Here is a 15,202-nt window from a genome sequence, read left to right on the forward strand (position 1 = left end):
TGACATTCTTCTATATGTAACAACTAAAATAATTATAAACATTATGAACATGTATTTTTATTAAGCTTCAGAGCAAAGATTACACTACCAATCTTCTGAACCAGGCCTAAAAAATGGAAGTTACCAAACCAGGATCCAATTCCATGGCACAAAATATTGAATGCCATTCTAAATCTAACTGTGAATTCACCAAACTCCAAGAAGAATGGAATCTAAATATAACACAATATATGCTAATATTGCCCTAATTTTGAAAGGAGATGATTAATAAGAAAGCAGGTCAACTCAAACACTGCCAGACATGCTGCTACAAAGAACCAAAAGAAGTTAAGAGTCTGAATCAAGATAAATCATTCTGTCCAGGTCTAACAGCAAAAGCCACAACCTGAACTTGATTTAAATGTATGAGGATATTTTGTTGTGGACAACTAAGACAGAAGAATAAAAAACTGAAGTGTGGCTAACAACCTTCTGTTATGCAGAAAGTTCTCACAGGATGAAAAAAGGCTTCTTGCAGCAGCAGCCAAGGGAAAAAAAAAATCTAACAAAAGTTCTACAACCATAAAACAGGTACAGAACAGTTTTCTGGTTTTAATATTACAGTCCTATAGAAAAGAAGTTTTTTCATAAAAAGTCCCCCCCCCACACTCCCTATAGCAGTAGAGATTCCAACTCTAATTTTGAATTTGAAAATGGTCCATCAGACAAACTGGGCAGTAACAGCTGACAGCAACAAAAGTGAGACTGAATCTTTCATCTAGTCATGGAATGGCTTAATGCCTTTCATATGGTCATGTTTCACTTCAAGGAAAAACGGCAACATCCTGTTAAATTTTAAAAAAATCAAAGCAATGCAGTTGTGGGGAGAGGAAGACTTGACAAGAACCTAAAATAAAATTTAGCCAAGCTCTTCAGAGACACAAAGTAGAGCTACAAAGTTTTTAAAAGTATAACTCAAAGATATTATTTGATCTGTTCTGTGTTTACCACACCAATCTATATTTAAAGGATTTTTTTTTACTAATGTGAAATACTACAGCATAATATTCCTAGAACTAGTCTTTTTACATGCATGAAAAAATAAAGCTGCTTTCAAATGCTGCCCGTCAATTCACTCATTGCAAAAACACAGACAATGTGAAGTGCAATGTGGCAAAGCAGAGCTAAGTGCTTTCTCTCTTTCCTCTTTCACAGTCTATGATTTTTTAGCAGAGATGAGAAATGGGATTTTTGGTACATATGTTAACATATTGTCTCCAGCCGAGCACACGAGCACAGATGCACATTTGTTTCATTAGCAATGCTCCTGCTCCACTCCAGGCTGCTGGGAAGGAGATCTAGTGAGTCACGGATGTAGCTGCAAAAAAATCAGGAGTTTAGGGCTTGCCATATCACTTTTAGGCTGAATATGCAAACCTGAGTGAAAGTTCCTTAAAATTCCAAGGTTCCCCCGAGGGAATGGGAATCTTCTTGCAGCAGGAATGAAGGGTGAGTATAACTTAGTTATATTCACCTGTGCTAGTTTGATTTCTGTAAAAATGTACATAACTAACAACAGTAACAGAAAATTACACTTAAAAGCTGCAGAACTGCTTTTGGATAAAAATACTGCCAAGTTTTGATGATTTCTGGATTGCAAACATTGTTAGGAGACATATTAGAAATGCCTGCCAGTGCCCACACCTTCCTTTTTCAGTATTTTAAACTGGCAGTGGCAACAATATTTCCAAAACAGTAACAAAAAAAACCCCACAGCATAATCCAAATATCCACCTGAAATTTCAAATTTTCTGTACAAGCACTTTTCTTTTCAAATAATAATTACTCTATAAGAAAAAAAAAAAAATAAAATACTCATGACCTTGATGGATTCTGCAAGCACGATGAGAAATTGCATTCTATGAAAATGAAAAAGACAAACTCAGTCATGAAAATAACTTAAACACTGACGTCCAAAACTGAAATTTTGCCTGACATTTTCCCAGCTTTTCCACAACATGAAGAAGAGTAATTCAACCTAGCCTGAAGGTGCAGGAGTACATGGAGCTGCAAAACAGGAAAACAAATTGGAGCAGAGAGACTCCACTTCATGATTTAGGCACTCAAATTTAGCAAAGGATAAGACCAAGAATGCACCTTAAAAAAAAAAAAAAAATCACATTTTATTCACAGAACATAACTATCAATACTGACTTTAAAAGGAAATGAGAAAATGTCATTGGGGCAAACCTATGTTAACTGATCAATTTTGAAATGAAAGAGTAAGATGGAACAGCCTTCCTCTCTAAAAAACTAGCAAGGATATATAGTTTAGGAGATTTGCTGACAGGCAGAGCTGTTTCCAATTCTATAAATACAAAAGTGACAGTTCTTTCCAGATCTAGTTTGAGTTCTGCTTTTATTTCTCGATAGATAACACATCATTTCAGAAAACAGATAACATTCTGCTGATGAGGAGTGGGACAATGTTGTTGGACTGGATCCTCATCATGGCTCATTAGGGTATTTGCCTCAACTTAGCTGTTCTTCATTATTAACTTTGGGGACTGCAGGAATAATTGAGAAAATACCAGTTAGTTGTTGGGAACTGTAAACTTATGTGTCGTCAGCCACAACGGGCTGTCAGGGCAAAGAGATTTTACCAAGGATTTTTTTATTCCTACTTAAACACAACATAGCAGTCCCTGCCTTTTCTTCTTCCTGCAGGTTTGGTACAAGTTTCCAGAGGCTGAAGGGCAGGACTTGCTGGACTTCTGCTGAACCAGCTGCAGCCTGGGTTGGGGCACTCGACTTACCCCATGGAGAGTCAGCAACCCTGCTGGGGCAGCATCCCTTTGGCTCCTAAAAAGTTCTGCTATTTACACAGGGTCAAAAAGCACTTTCTGCTACGACTGCCTGTAAAATAGCTTAGCTCTAACCTACTATAATTTTTTTTTCAAGTATATCCCTAAATACTTGATCTCTGAAGTAGCAATAACGTCCCCTTCATAACTGCTTTCCTGGGGCTTTTCCAAAAGGGATTTTACTTCTGTGGCAAGAAAAGATGGAGACAGCTGATGATAGTGACACTTTCCTCACTGCCACCTTACATACACACATACAAAGACACACCCCTCCCTAAACCCTCTGGAATTTTTAACCCACTTCATATTTTACCACCCAGAGAGTTTTTGGTCAATGTATCCCATGATTCACTAAACACAGAGTTAATTTTCATAGTGATATCTGCTTTTTTTTTTTTTTTTTTTTTTTTTTTTCCTGGTTATAATTTTGTTTTTTTTTTTTAAACAGTGGGTAATTACACCCAGTTCCCCCCCAGGACAGTCCCAACCTCACAGATTTCTCAAACTCCCCTGTATCTTAATCCTCTTTTCTAAGATGGAAATTCCTAGAGACTCTAACTCTCCCTTTGCAATTCCTAAGAATTCCTTCCAGCTGTGCTACCATGGACTAGTTACAGCTGGGATTCAAGATCTAGGCACAGCATGGTGATGGTAGAGATGATTTCCAGTAATCTTATTATTATTTTTATAATTACTAATATCTCAACACTTTTTGGTAAGACATGGCTCCTTAAACCATCTCTACAAGGTGATGTACAGAAACCCAAAACTGCCTCACAGAAAGCAGATTCAATTCATTTTATCATTGTATGAAAAGCCAAGACCTATTTTTCTTCAGAACTAATATTTACATTTTATCTCCCCCAAGAAATCAAAACAAAATACCAGCAGGTATTCCTCACATAAAACACATTTCAAATGTCCCTATACCATTGTAAAGAATTTTCATCTTGGTATAATTTATTTTTAAACAAAATTAATACCATTATTACAAGAGCACTTTGTTATGATTTTTATTTTCAAATTACAGGCATTTCTAATGCAACAAATTTCATAAAATAAGATGATCACTGAAGTCCAATTGTATCTATGACCAACCACCACAGACATACTTTTCCCAAAAACAGGTGGGGAAGTGGACAGAACTTCCAGCAGCATTTAAGTGATAACCTTCCTGTTCCACCATTAGAACCAGAGGAAATACAACAGAGAGATAAATTATCTCCATAAACCCCATCCAAAACACTGATTCACCACCAAAATAGTTTCTTTAGTTAGCAACATTTACAAACAAAATCAGAGGCAAATGTTCCAGCCCAACAGAGGATGTTAGAGAACTTATCTGTCACTGATGCTCTTGCCAGGACACTGAAATTGGGGGAACAGCAAACCTCCTTTCAGACACAATGAAAAGCAGCCTGAGTACATTTCAGACTGGATGCAGCCCCCTTCAAGGACATGACCTTTCCAATACTCCATAAAGTTTTTACAGGAGTCAAGTGAAGAACACAGCTACAAACCAGCAAAACTGGATTGAAAACTCAAATTTAAAATTGAACTTCAGAAACCCAAAAGCCAGAGATCAAATTAAGCACAGCTAGAAAATAGAAATAATGAATTGGTTAGAAACTCCCAAAGAAAGAGGTCACAGAAAATGTGTGAATCCTGAGTTGAAAAATCAAAAATCTTGAACATAATTTCATTAGGAGAGCATGTAGTTCTGCTCACATGTGTTAGATTTCTTTCTTTTCTGTAAGGCAACATGATATAATTGCCTGGACAATATCAAATATCCAGTATTACAGGGAAAGTAGTTTTGGATCAACATCTTGCATTTACAGCCTGTGTTTACCATCTTGGCTTTGGTAATTTCAGCACACACTTAGAACTTATCTAATTTGAGCCACAAAGTGGTCCCCAAAGCCCCTGACATGCAGGAAAAGCAGCCACTGAAACCTTGCTATTATATGACCATTTACAATCTTTTTGTACATGCAGCTGCATTAAAATTCCCTATAAAAATTGCAGTGCCTGAAAAATCTGCTGATTATAATAAAATCCTAATATGAAGATCTTTTTGGCATGTTGAGGGCAGAGAAGAAAACCAGACTACTCTGTTCTTGACCTGGTAACAACTCATTATTCACAGCATATAGATATTTTTTTAATTACAACTAATTTTGTTACTGTTAAAAACTCTGATAACCACAGCTCTGAAAAAGTCTTGCTGAGGCAGTTTAAAGCATTATTGCCTCCAGCTGTCTCTCACCCCATTCTGTAGAGGATGACAGGCACATGCATAAGTTCAGCCCCACACACAGTACCCAAAAATGGGTTTGTGCAGAGCTGCAAATGACCCCAAACAGCCAAGATACAAGGAGGTTTACCCAGTGTCTTTCCTAAAGCAGAACAAATCTATCACAGAAAACAGCATTTGTCCATTTACAATTCAAAATTTAGCTGCTCCACAAGAGCAAGGACTTCTCAATAATATCTGCACAAGCATAAACAACACTGGAGAGATGATACAAGGACTGGAAAGCCTTACCTGGGACAGGTATTTGAAGATGTTACTGCCTAAAGTGTATGAAATTTGAAGTAGAACATATTTTCACAAGTAACTTGGGATCCTCTGTTATACTTGCCCAAACTACTACCCCGTCCCTCATTTAAATATCTCATAAAATAGATTTTTTCCATGATGAGAAGAATTTGTGCTTACTGAAATAATATCTAGAAGAAGGAAAAAAAAAAGACATTTCATTTAAAGATAACAAAGAACAATGCTGTCAAGTGCAGAAGTGCCCTCAGATAATGACACTGACATCTCTGAGCTTCCCCTTCTCAAAAGCTTGGTGTTTGTCTCTTTTTCCAACACTGCCAGCTGTCAGTTTTAGATTGTGAGCTTTGAGGCAGGGATGAACATTGCACAGGAAAAAAAAAAAACAAACTTTTCCCTGGTAATCACTGCACTTAGAAAAGTTTCATTTTGCTCCCAGTCACCTTTTTTTTTTCTCATTTTAACACAGCAGTTAAAATGAAACCCTGCAGCCCTGCTGTCACAGTCTGCTCCAGAGGGTTGAGGCTGGCAGCAGGCAGTGTAAGACTGGGATAAAGTCCCAAAGATTTTATTGCCTGAAATTACTTCTCCTGGCCACCCATCAGTGCAGCTGAAAACACTAAGATTCATTATATTCATCCTACCTTTCACAGTACTTGCAAAAAGGAGGAGTCTAAAGAAATTACGGATGCAAAAATGAGGGGTTTTCAGTATTTTCCCAGAGCTGTGCTGGGGCATGGAGCCATTAACAGCTTCTTCTCCATTCACATCCTACTCCTTTAGCACTTACAGCTCATGGAGCTCAGGGGATTGTCCTGGGGACAAGGGATAGGGAAAGGAATAATTTCTTTACAGAATGACTAGAAAAATCCGTGTGTAGGAAGCTCCTCTTAAATACCCTTCTACAGTGCTTTCATGCCATCAACAATAATGGCATAGGCTTTGGCTAAAAATGCTGAGATCTAGGTATAAAGTCAGTACGTAATTAGAAAAAAATTGTATATGTCTATGTAAAATGAGGGGGGAAATCAGGTTTACTTGAAGTCTGTATTTGGTTTAGCAAAAGACATATAATCTTTGGGAAGTGCTTCCTTTAAGCAATGTTCCAGGCAACGCTGCAAATGACAGGAAAGCACCACCTCAGTGATGCTGCCATTTTTTGAAAGATATGTTAATTAATTGGTTAACAAACCAGTGTTTGGTTTGGCCACTCAAATGACATACATGAATATTTTCAGAGAAAAATACCCAAAGAAATCAACCAAATTCAGCTCTTCAGGGGGAAGATGCATCGTTCTATCCATAAGAAAAAGAGCCAGAGGGAACAGGGAGAAGGGATGAAGTCAATGGCTTAAACTCCTCCTTTTGGTGACAGGGACAGTAAAAGTGAAAGATCTGCAAATCAGCTGGTCCTGGTGGATGGCTGGGGAGGCCACTGCCACCTTCAGTGACATTCCTCCCCCACAGCAACACCAGCCTGCAGAAACCCTGGCACTGCTCCCTGGCACACTCAGCTCCAGGACCCTGGTGCTGCCCAGCGTGCTGCAACTGAGCTGGAAGGCTGCTAAAGAAAGGGATAAATAAAGGGACACTCCCACCCTGGGAACAGCTCAGAGATACAGATTCCCAACACCAACTTTCAAAAAGAAAGAATCTGTATATTTATCTTGTTAGCTACAACTGTAATATGGAAAGGTAAAACAGCTCCACGTTGAAATAAAATAGCTATTGAAATAACTCATCGTTAAATCTCGATTTCTAATATTGACTGCTAAGTTCATTTACCCATAAAAGGACATTTTACTGCTTTTGCCGAGTGTAAAACTAAGTGTACTCAAGGATATTTCATTGCCAAACACTAATGAATGAAAATTAATTATAAAACCAATAAACCCATTATTTTTAAAAGGTCTTACTAAACTACCTGTGAAAGGCAGGTCAATAAAGCAAATTTTCCCAACTTTTCAACAGAGGAAGCACAAAGACTGCACAAAAATAAAACTTGCATAGTACTTCATGCTTTAGCAAGTACAATTACAAAATGGATTCTTAAGCAGAAACGGAAGAATATCTTACTATGAGACAATAAGTAAACCTTAGAAGATAGCAATGTGTGTTTTTCATCACTACAGTTCTCTTTCCTGTTAAAGAATAGCACTTAAAGAAAAAATGTACTTAGCCAGAAAATAAGGGAGCACACAGAATGTGGTGAAGAAAAAATACTTCTCTGGTAGTTTTTTTTTTGCTGCCATTACACAGTTTTTTGGACTTTTCCTTAGGCTGCAGACATGAGGTTCCAAAAATGGTAAGGTAATTGACCTTGACATTGCCCCTGGTATGCTGCAAATATAAGTATTCCAGAGAAATGTAAAAGCAAAACATAATCTACCTGCCTAAAGGAGTTTATTGTGTGTATATATATACATATATATACACACACATATATATCTATGTGTACATATATGTATATCTGCTTTGCTTATCTATCAAGCATATAGCTTTATTTTTTTTTTTGTTTAGTATTTTAGATCTGTTTCCTTTTTATTACCTGTAGTATCAACAATGGTTTTTTTCACATCAACTTCTCTTGCCAGTGTCTGGTCTCCTATTTACCAGGTATTTCATAAATCATAAAGATCTTCAGGCACATGAAAGCGGAAGCCAGCTTTAAAAGTAACATTATTTAATCAGGTATATATGCAACTTTATATAATGACAGAACAAAAATCAAAAGTGAAAGATTGGTGACTGGATTTTCTATGACTTTTTAAATCCATTAAAATGCCCAGCCTTCTAATTCTGGAAGAGAATTCAGCACCAGCTGGAATCCTCAGACAGTATTAGTAAACAGTAACAAAACGTCCCTCAAATAAAAATTTTAAATCATGAGTTTAGAAAACACTTCCATAAAATGAAACACACATACTAAATTTAAAGATTCATGTCACTGACCAGGTCAAATCCTGTCACCTGGGAAACAAAGAAGAAAAGCAATACTTAAATTTGCTGAGGATGTTTTGCTTGACAGATTCCAGGAGACTTATAGAGAATGGGGTGAGATGTGACTTTACAGCAGCTGAAATTCAGAGTCCAGGGAAGCAAATTAGTGTTCCTACACCGACAACATGAAGCCAGTGTTCAATAAACCAAAAAACTTTAAAAAGGAGGTGAAGAACCTTGGAACCTACAAGTTGGTTCCAGGGTATTGGATTTCTCTTAGCTTCTCTCCCTCCAAGCACAGCCTGAGGAAAATGGAAATCTAATTCCACCCAATAAATCCACATACTAAACATGATGGCAAAGAGGAACACATTGCTGACAGTGCCCCTCAGGGTGAGCAAACTTTGAGGTGCAGCCGCTGAGGCCAAGCCCTACCCCTGCCCCACCATTTTCAGGCAATAAAACTTCAAGTGGCTGTAAATAAACTGCACTTGCTGAGGTCACACTAACAGGGTTCAACTGAGCCACAACTGAGCCAAATGAGTTTGCTCAGGTGTTTGACACATCTGGAGTTACAGCACCACAGCCACAACACATCTGCTACCCACAGCCTGAGTTCAGTAAATGTCAGTTTGACTTTAAGCACCTGCTAGAACTTTTCTTGGATTCCAGAAGGTCCCACAGAAACCAGAAAGGCTAATGAAAATCAGAAGCTTTGAGTGGCCAGCTCTGGAGCACAGATATAACGTGACTTTACTAGTAAGAAACCAGCCCTGTGAAATGTGAGAAACAAGATATTTCATTGCTCCTTGTCTAAGCCTTGCTTGCTAAGGGCCTATTCAGCAGGGAAAAAATGATAAACAAATGACAAAACGAAATGAATCCAAGTCATGTTTGTACGAAGAGTTGGGGTTACACAACCATACAGAGCAGCAGTGAGCCAAAAGAGCCTCTTGAAATAAACATGAACTTGTCAAAAGAAGGCAGCAAATACATTCCTGGAGACATGGAGCATTACAAGATCCATGCAAAGGATACTAATTTTTCCCTAATGTCTGTGAGAGTTGGGTGTCAGCAACAGCTCAGCTCGAGGAATGTTTCAAGCCATGTTTTAATCTACTTTGAAGACGTGCAATGCCAGGAACCAGAATATGAACATTTTAGACATAAGAAAGCAGCTCTGAAATTTGGATTTGAAATTGTTCACTCGAGTCCTAACCCAAAAGGACTTTCCCAGGGAACAGAGGGAATATCAGGGAACTAACGCCAAGGCTGAATTTTATTGACATAATACTACTTTATTCCATTGTTTCAACTTTCTTACAGGCTTAAAAAAAAATGTATAGGGGTTCAGAACCACCTCAACAGAACAAGGAATACAGAATTAAGGGAGCTCTAGAGTAAACCACAAGTGTGCACACGTGGTCAGCTTTCATTACAAAAAGTAATAGGCACAATCTTTACATACGCGTTTTGGTGAAAGAAGGAGTAATAGTGCAGTGTTAAAAGGCACCAACAATCAATAATTGGGCCTTTTTTTAAAAGCCAATAACCATCTAAGGAAATTACATTTGGTTCAAAGTTATAATTTAAATATTGTATTGACTGGCATGCATCTGAACCCCTGGCAATTTATTACACAAACCTTATGTGTGCCCTTGCAAAATCAAAAAGATTTCATCAGTGCACTTGAAAGTCAGTTCAGTACAAAAGGACATACCAAAGCTTTTGGCCTGTATTTAATACCAAATTGTCTTGTTTACCTCCTCTGAGAGCACTTGTCTAACAAAGAGCTGCACAGAAGTATTTCTCCTAAAGCAAGTGTAAATTTTTTGATCCTGTAGCATTGACCTACTCCATGTGCTATGAAAAACATTAGGCACAGACCACAATTTACGTTTTCTCTTAAAAAAATACAGTATGTGCAAGTGAGGTTCACACAACAGACTGACAGCTACAACAGTAAGCTCTTTAGACTTCCCAAAGAAAAGGGTCAGTTATTTTTAATTTTCTAAGTAGTGCTGCACACTTCTGTGTGCCACTATCATATCTGCATTAGGAGCACCTGTGGAAGCAGTAAGGAAAAACTTCAGTACACCCTAATGGACATGATATTAACACTGTGTGCTGATTGAAATGGGTCAGTCTCCAGGAGACTGGAGAAATCATTGTACATGGGCAGCTGCAGCCAGCCAGGGAGGGCCACTGCTTCCTGCAGAAAGAATGGTTTGGAACCCAGGTAACCTCACAGGTGCCCTCAAACTCACCCACGTGCATACAATGGAATAGAGGGATGCACAGCATGGGAAAAAAGGGGAAACGAGAGGGAGAGCTTCTGTGCAAGTTGTACCACAAGGTGCCAGTTTATCCCACAGCATCGTGCCCAGGGTAGGGTTTATGCACTGCAGATTTTCTGTACAACTGAAAATTGTACAATATGTGAGCAAAGATAGAGCTGATTATTACCTGCAGTATTTACTACAGTCCTCAAGTATATAATTTACAGATAGCTGCATACTGTGGTGTTGATTGCTTCCTCTTAAATGCATTAAAAATCTGAAGGCTACAGTATACTCTGACAAAGACAACTTGTCTACCAGGGGAAAATGTAAGATAGTAACTAATTTGTTTTATGAGGAACCTCCTCTGATGTGCTAGTTACTTCATGCCCTTCAGAAGATTTTTTGTTCTGACTTTCTTCATCACCTCTGTTGAATTACTCTCCTGAAAATTTCACAGGAGTTCAGTGGCCCTTCTTACAGCTGCCTTTGCTTTTTTCCAGGATCCCTTTTAAATTCACTCTAACTCCACAGCAAGCTGTTCGAGTAAACATTTCCCTCTGGCAAGTTTCCAGATACCACAAATATTATCAAAACTCAGCATTTGATTACATGCACCAGTTTTCTTTAAATGGAGCAGGAATTAGCCCGTTTTCTTGGCTTAGGGTCCCGTACATCCCTGTCTTTTGAACACACACAAGATGAACATATTGTCTCTGACAGTCTCCGTAGTCCCAGCCTGAAAACGCTGTTGGAGAGGCTATATATCACACAGTTGCAGAAACTATTGCTTATAGCAAGCCACGTAGTTAAGAAGGAGAGTGCTGGGTTTTCCAACACCCTAGAGCTTTCCAGCAGAAAGTATATGATATAAGGGAGCCAGAGCACGTAGAACACGCTGGTTATCCGGAACAGAACCGTGGCATAGCGGCGGTCGGGGCTGTGCCCAGCCTCCCCAGCAGCATCCCCTTCGTGGTTGGGAAATCGAGCTCTCCGATCACTGATCTCTTTGGTGTGCTGCCGGCAAATTTTAAAGATGTGGAAATAGGTGAAACATATGACAAAGGCAGCAGGAGCGTATAGTAAGCACACAATAAAGCCAGTAAAGTAGGCATTAGTTAGCCAGGAGGTAGCACACCATTCAAAAATATCTCCATGGTAACCAGGTTTTCCCCAACCGAAAAAAGAAGGCAAAAAGATCAGGCAAGAGTATATCCAGATCAGACTGATGCAGATTCTCAAGCGACAAGGTGTGACCAGTTGGTTATAGGAGAGAGGCTTTGTTATAGCGAGATAGCGATCCACACTGATGCAAGCAAGACATGCCATAGATACGCTTTTGAGCACAGAGATGATGTATCCAAAAACTTGACAAGTCAAGGACTCGTGGACACCTGTTGAGTAGTGGAGCAGTGACAAAGTAGGAACCAAGCAGCTGACTCCGACAAAAAGATCAGCATAGGCCATGGTCTGAATAAAACAGCTGGTGGTGTAATGATGCAGGAGTGGAGCACAGTGGAAAACAAATATCACAGTTAAGTTACCCGCAATAATTAAAAACGTTAGCAAGACAATAACGACTGTCTCAAGGATACAGATGTCAACTGCATTGTAGTGACCAAATCCAAGAGGGCAGGAGAGGTGCTCAGATATGTTCATAACACTACTGCTCATATTCAGAGTCCTCCATTCAATCCATCGGGACTGGTTCATGTTTTGTGCTTAGGGAACAGTGCAATCTGAGCCTTAGTGAGCAGGTGACCTGCTGAACAGCAGCTAAACTCTGCTTCAGCGCCTCACGGTCTCTCTTTGCAGACACTGCCAGTGCTTACATGGGAGAGGATTAGAGTCCCATAGCTGTTGATGCCTCCTCAGCATCAGTGCATCACCTCTGGCACACCTTGGCTTTAAGGAAAGAACGAAAGAAAGAAAGAGAGAAAGAAAAGAAAAACAAAAGCCAGAAAGAGAAAGGCCACTGATCAGCTCCTCCAGTGCTCTTGACCCATCTTTAGCAAACACAAGGCACTTCTAAAACAAACAGAAATAAAAACTGACAAAAGAGACACATTCATTTACCAGGGAAGGAGGGGAGGGAAATCTCTGAATTATTTTCCTGAGAAAGTCCTTTACTTTGGAATATACTGGGGAGAGGGAGAGGAAGGGAAGGAGGAACCTCAGTACAGCTCAGGTTTCCTGGACCAGGCAGTTACTGGAGATAATCTTTATGTCTTAGTTTAAATCACAGACTGGAGATTAGAGGAAAAAGTTCATCCTCTAATGCTGTCTTTTCTTGTTCAATTCTAAAGATGGTACTCCATCTTATCCATGCTATTCATTGGAAAGGTAAACATTTTTGTCAAGGTTAATTCCAATAGACTCACCACTATTTGTGTATGAACAATGAATTTTATTTAGGGGGAGACAGGTGGGGGATGAAGGAGATTTGTCCTTTGGCTCCCAAGAAAGAAAGCATACATCTCGCATACAATGAGGAAGATCATGTCTATTCATTTAAAAATGAAAATAATTTAAAAATAAATTTTGGAGACTCGTGTCAATATTTACAGTTCCTTTAAACAGTTATAGTCCATTATAATTATGAATGCCAGAATCATAATTCAGTGTGTCCCCATAGACAAAATAAATCCTCTTGAATTTAATTTCAGCAATGGCAATTTAAAAGAATCATCTTTAGAAACTCTGCCATATCTACTACAGTGGATCAGTACCCAGGAGTTCATAGGTATATCCATGATATTGCTCACCTCTGTAGCAACAACTGAATCATTTCACAAAACCCCACAGAACGAGCTCAGAAACTTCCATCTGCATTCTGCTGGGAAGCTAATGAAATGCTGATTTGACTAGAAAAGCTGCCATTGTTTACTAGTCCATTATTCTGTTGCTCAGCTTCATCTTCTCAGGGGTTTAAGGTTTCTGAATTTATTAGATAATCTGCATAATAAATAGTTGCTTTAAAAAATTGTTCTTGTACTTGCAGGACATTACCTTGTTCATTTTATTCACAGCTATGGAGAGAGAAAACGTTGAAAGAAAGCATCTTCTGTGTTCAGTTTTAAGTAAATGCTTGATTAGTTCAGGAATCATTAGGCAGGTAATTAAATGTATACAATCTTGTTTTTTGAAAGGTCCCTAAAGCGTTAAAACCATCATTAATCCTAGAGTTCCTGAGACTAGAAGACCAGCAGTGAAAATTAATGAATCCATATAAAATCATCTCCAAGGTCATTCAGCTGGCATTTGCTTTAAGTCTCTTTAAAAGTACCAGGATCTCTCTGAGGTTTCTGATAGTCCTTGCCGTGTCTTCAGGAGGAATTTCAGATACTAGAAAAGCCAAATGTTCAATTCTGTCGCAGCACTTTGAGAGAAAGCATTCTTTTTGGAGTTAATTTCCTGTCGTGCACCGCCACGCTGTACAGAAAAGTCCTTTCAGATTTTATAACATCCCCGAATATTTCCGCCTGTTTGCTCCCTTTGTCTATAAGCAACAGAGCACGTATAAAACCACTCGTTTCTCCAATTCCCTGCTAAAGCAATAGAGAAGCTTTCTCACCTACGCGCATCCTCAGCAGCCGCTATGTCCAATACTTGCCAGGGAGTCAGTCCTGTTACCGCGGTGCGGCTGGAGCGGCTGCCGCTGCCTCCCTGCTCCCCCCGTGCGATGATTGCCTGCACCTGAGCCCGCTGCTCCTCCTCCTCCTCCTCCTCCTCCTCCTCCTCCCCGCCGCAGCCCGCGGGGCGCTGGAGCGCTGCGGCCGCTCCCCTGCTCCCGGCCCGTCCAACGCCCCGGCAGCGGCCCCGGGAGCGGCCCCGGGAGCGGCCCCGGGAGCGGCCCCGGGAGCGGCCCCGGGAGCGGCCCCGGGAGCGGCCCCGGCAGCGGCCCCGGCAGCGGCCCCGGCAGCGGCCCCGGCAGCGGCCCCGGCAGCGGCCCCGGGGCCACCGAGCCGGGCACCCGCGGCCGCTGCGCTCCGGCTGCCTCAGGAGGAAGCCAGCACATCGCTCCTAGAGAGATGTGCGTGCATCATCCAGACATAACCTAATAAACTACTGTCATCGCCCCACTGAAACTGTTTGCTAAAACGCGTTATTTAAAAGAATCATCCCACGGTATTAATTGTGCGCTCACCTTTCAAGGATCACCTGCTGAGGTTTAGCTTGGTAAAATAGCTGCTGCGGTGCCACACAAATTTTTTAGTCTTCCTTAAAAGGCAGAATTATAGTCCCCTTTTTAATTACATCCCAAATTAATTACTTCCAAACTATGCTACAAAACTCATCTGTACCGATTTTTGATACTATTCCAGTATTGCCAGTACCTCAATAGCTTCAATATCAGTTTAAATACAAATACTTGCAACACATTATTTTCCTAAATGAGCCAATTAACTCAGCTCTACTCCTGCAAACAGATGCAGCTATTCCCTGATTAAGAACTCAAAACTTTTGGTTACTTCATGCTTCCTAAAAATAAATCCAGTCACAGAAGTACAAACATCAAAGTTATTTTACAGACACTCCATGCATCCTTAGACACTGAAACAGCAAATTTAGATACCAAA

At 39.9% G+C, this 15,202-nt stretch overlaps 2 protein-coding genes across 6 annotated transcripts in view; both read right to left on the bottom strand.

Moving 5' to 3' along the window:
• Nucleotides 1-15,202, bottom strand: part of RABGAP1L (RAB GTPase activating protein 1 like) — a 230,863-nt gene that overhangs the window by 143,542 nt on the left and 72,119 nt on the right. The gene's annotated exons all lie outside the window — the stretch shown is intronic.
• Nucleotides 3,843-14,452, bottom strand: GPR52 (G protein-coupled receptor 52). Of its 5 annotated transcripts, none has more exons than XM_021546024.3 (2): nt 14,197-14,441; nt 3,843-12,527 (listed from the first exon to the last, which is right to left on the bottom strand). In XM_021546024.3, exon 2 carries the CDS (start codon nt 12,333-12,335, stop codon nt 11,250-11,252), a length of 1,086 nt encoding a protein of 361 aa, XP_021401699.1. In that variant the 5' UTR covers nt 12,336-12,527; nt 14,197-14,441; the 3' UTR covers nt 3,843-11,249. The 5 variants fall into 5 exon arrangements, 3 of the variants coding, with proteins under 3 accessions (XP_021401699.1, XP_031361368.1, XP_031361367.1); XM_031505508.2 differs by having other exon boundaries at nt 3,843-12,650; nt 13,388-14,437; XM_031505507.2 differs by having other exon boundaries at nt 13,388-14,435.

Source organism: Lonchura striata, chromosome 9, assembly GCF_046129695.1.
Source record: "Lonchura striata isolate bLonStr1 chromosome 9, bLonStr1.mat, whole genome shotgun sequence".
Classification (NCBI taxonomy): domain Eukaryota; kingdom Metazoa; phylum Chordata; class Aves; order Passeriformes; family Estrildidae; genus Lonchura; species Lonchura striata.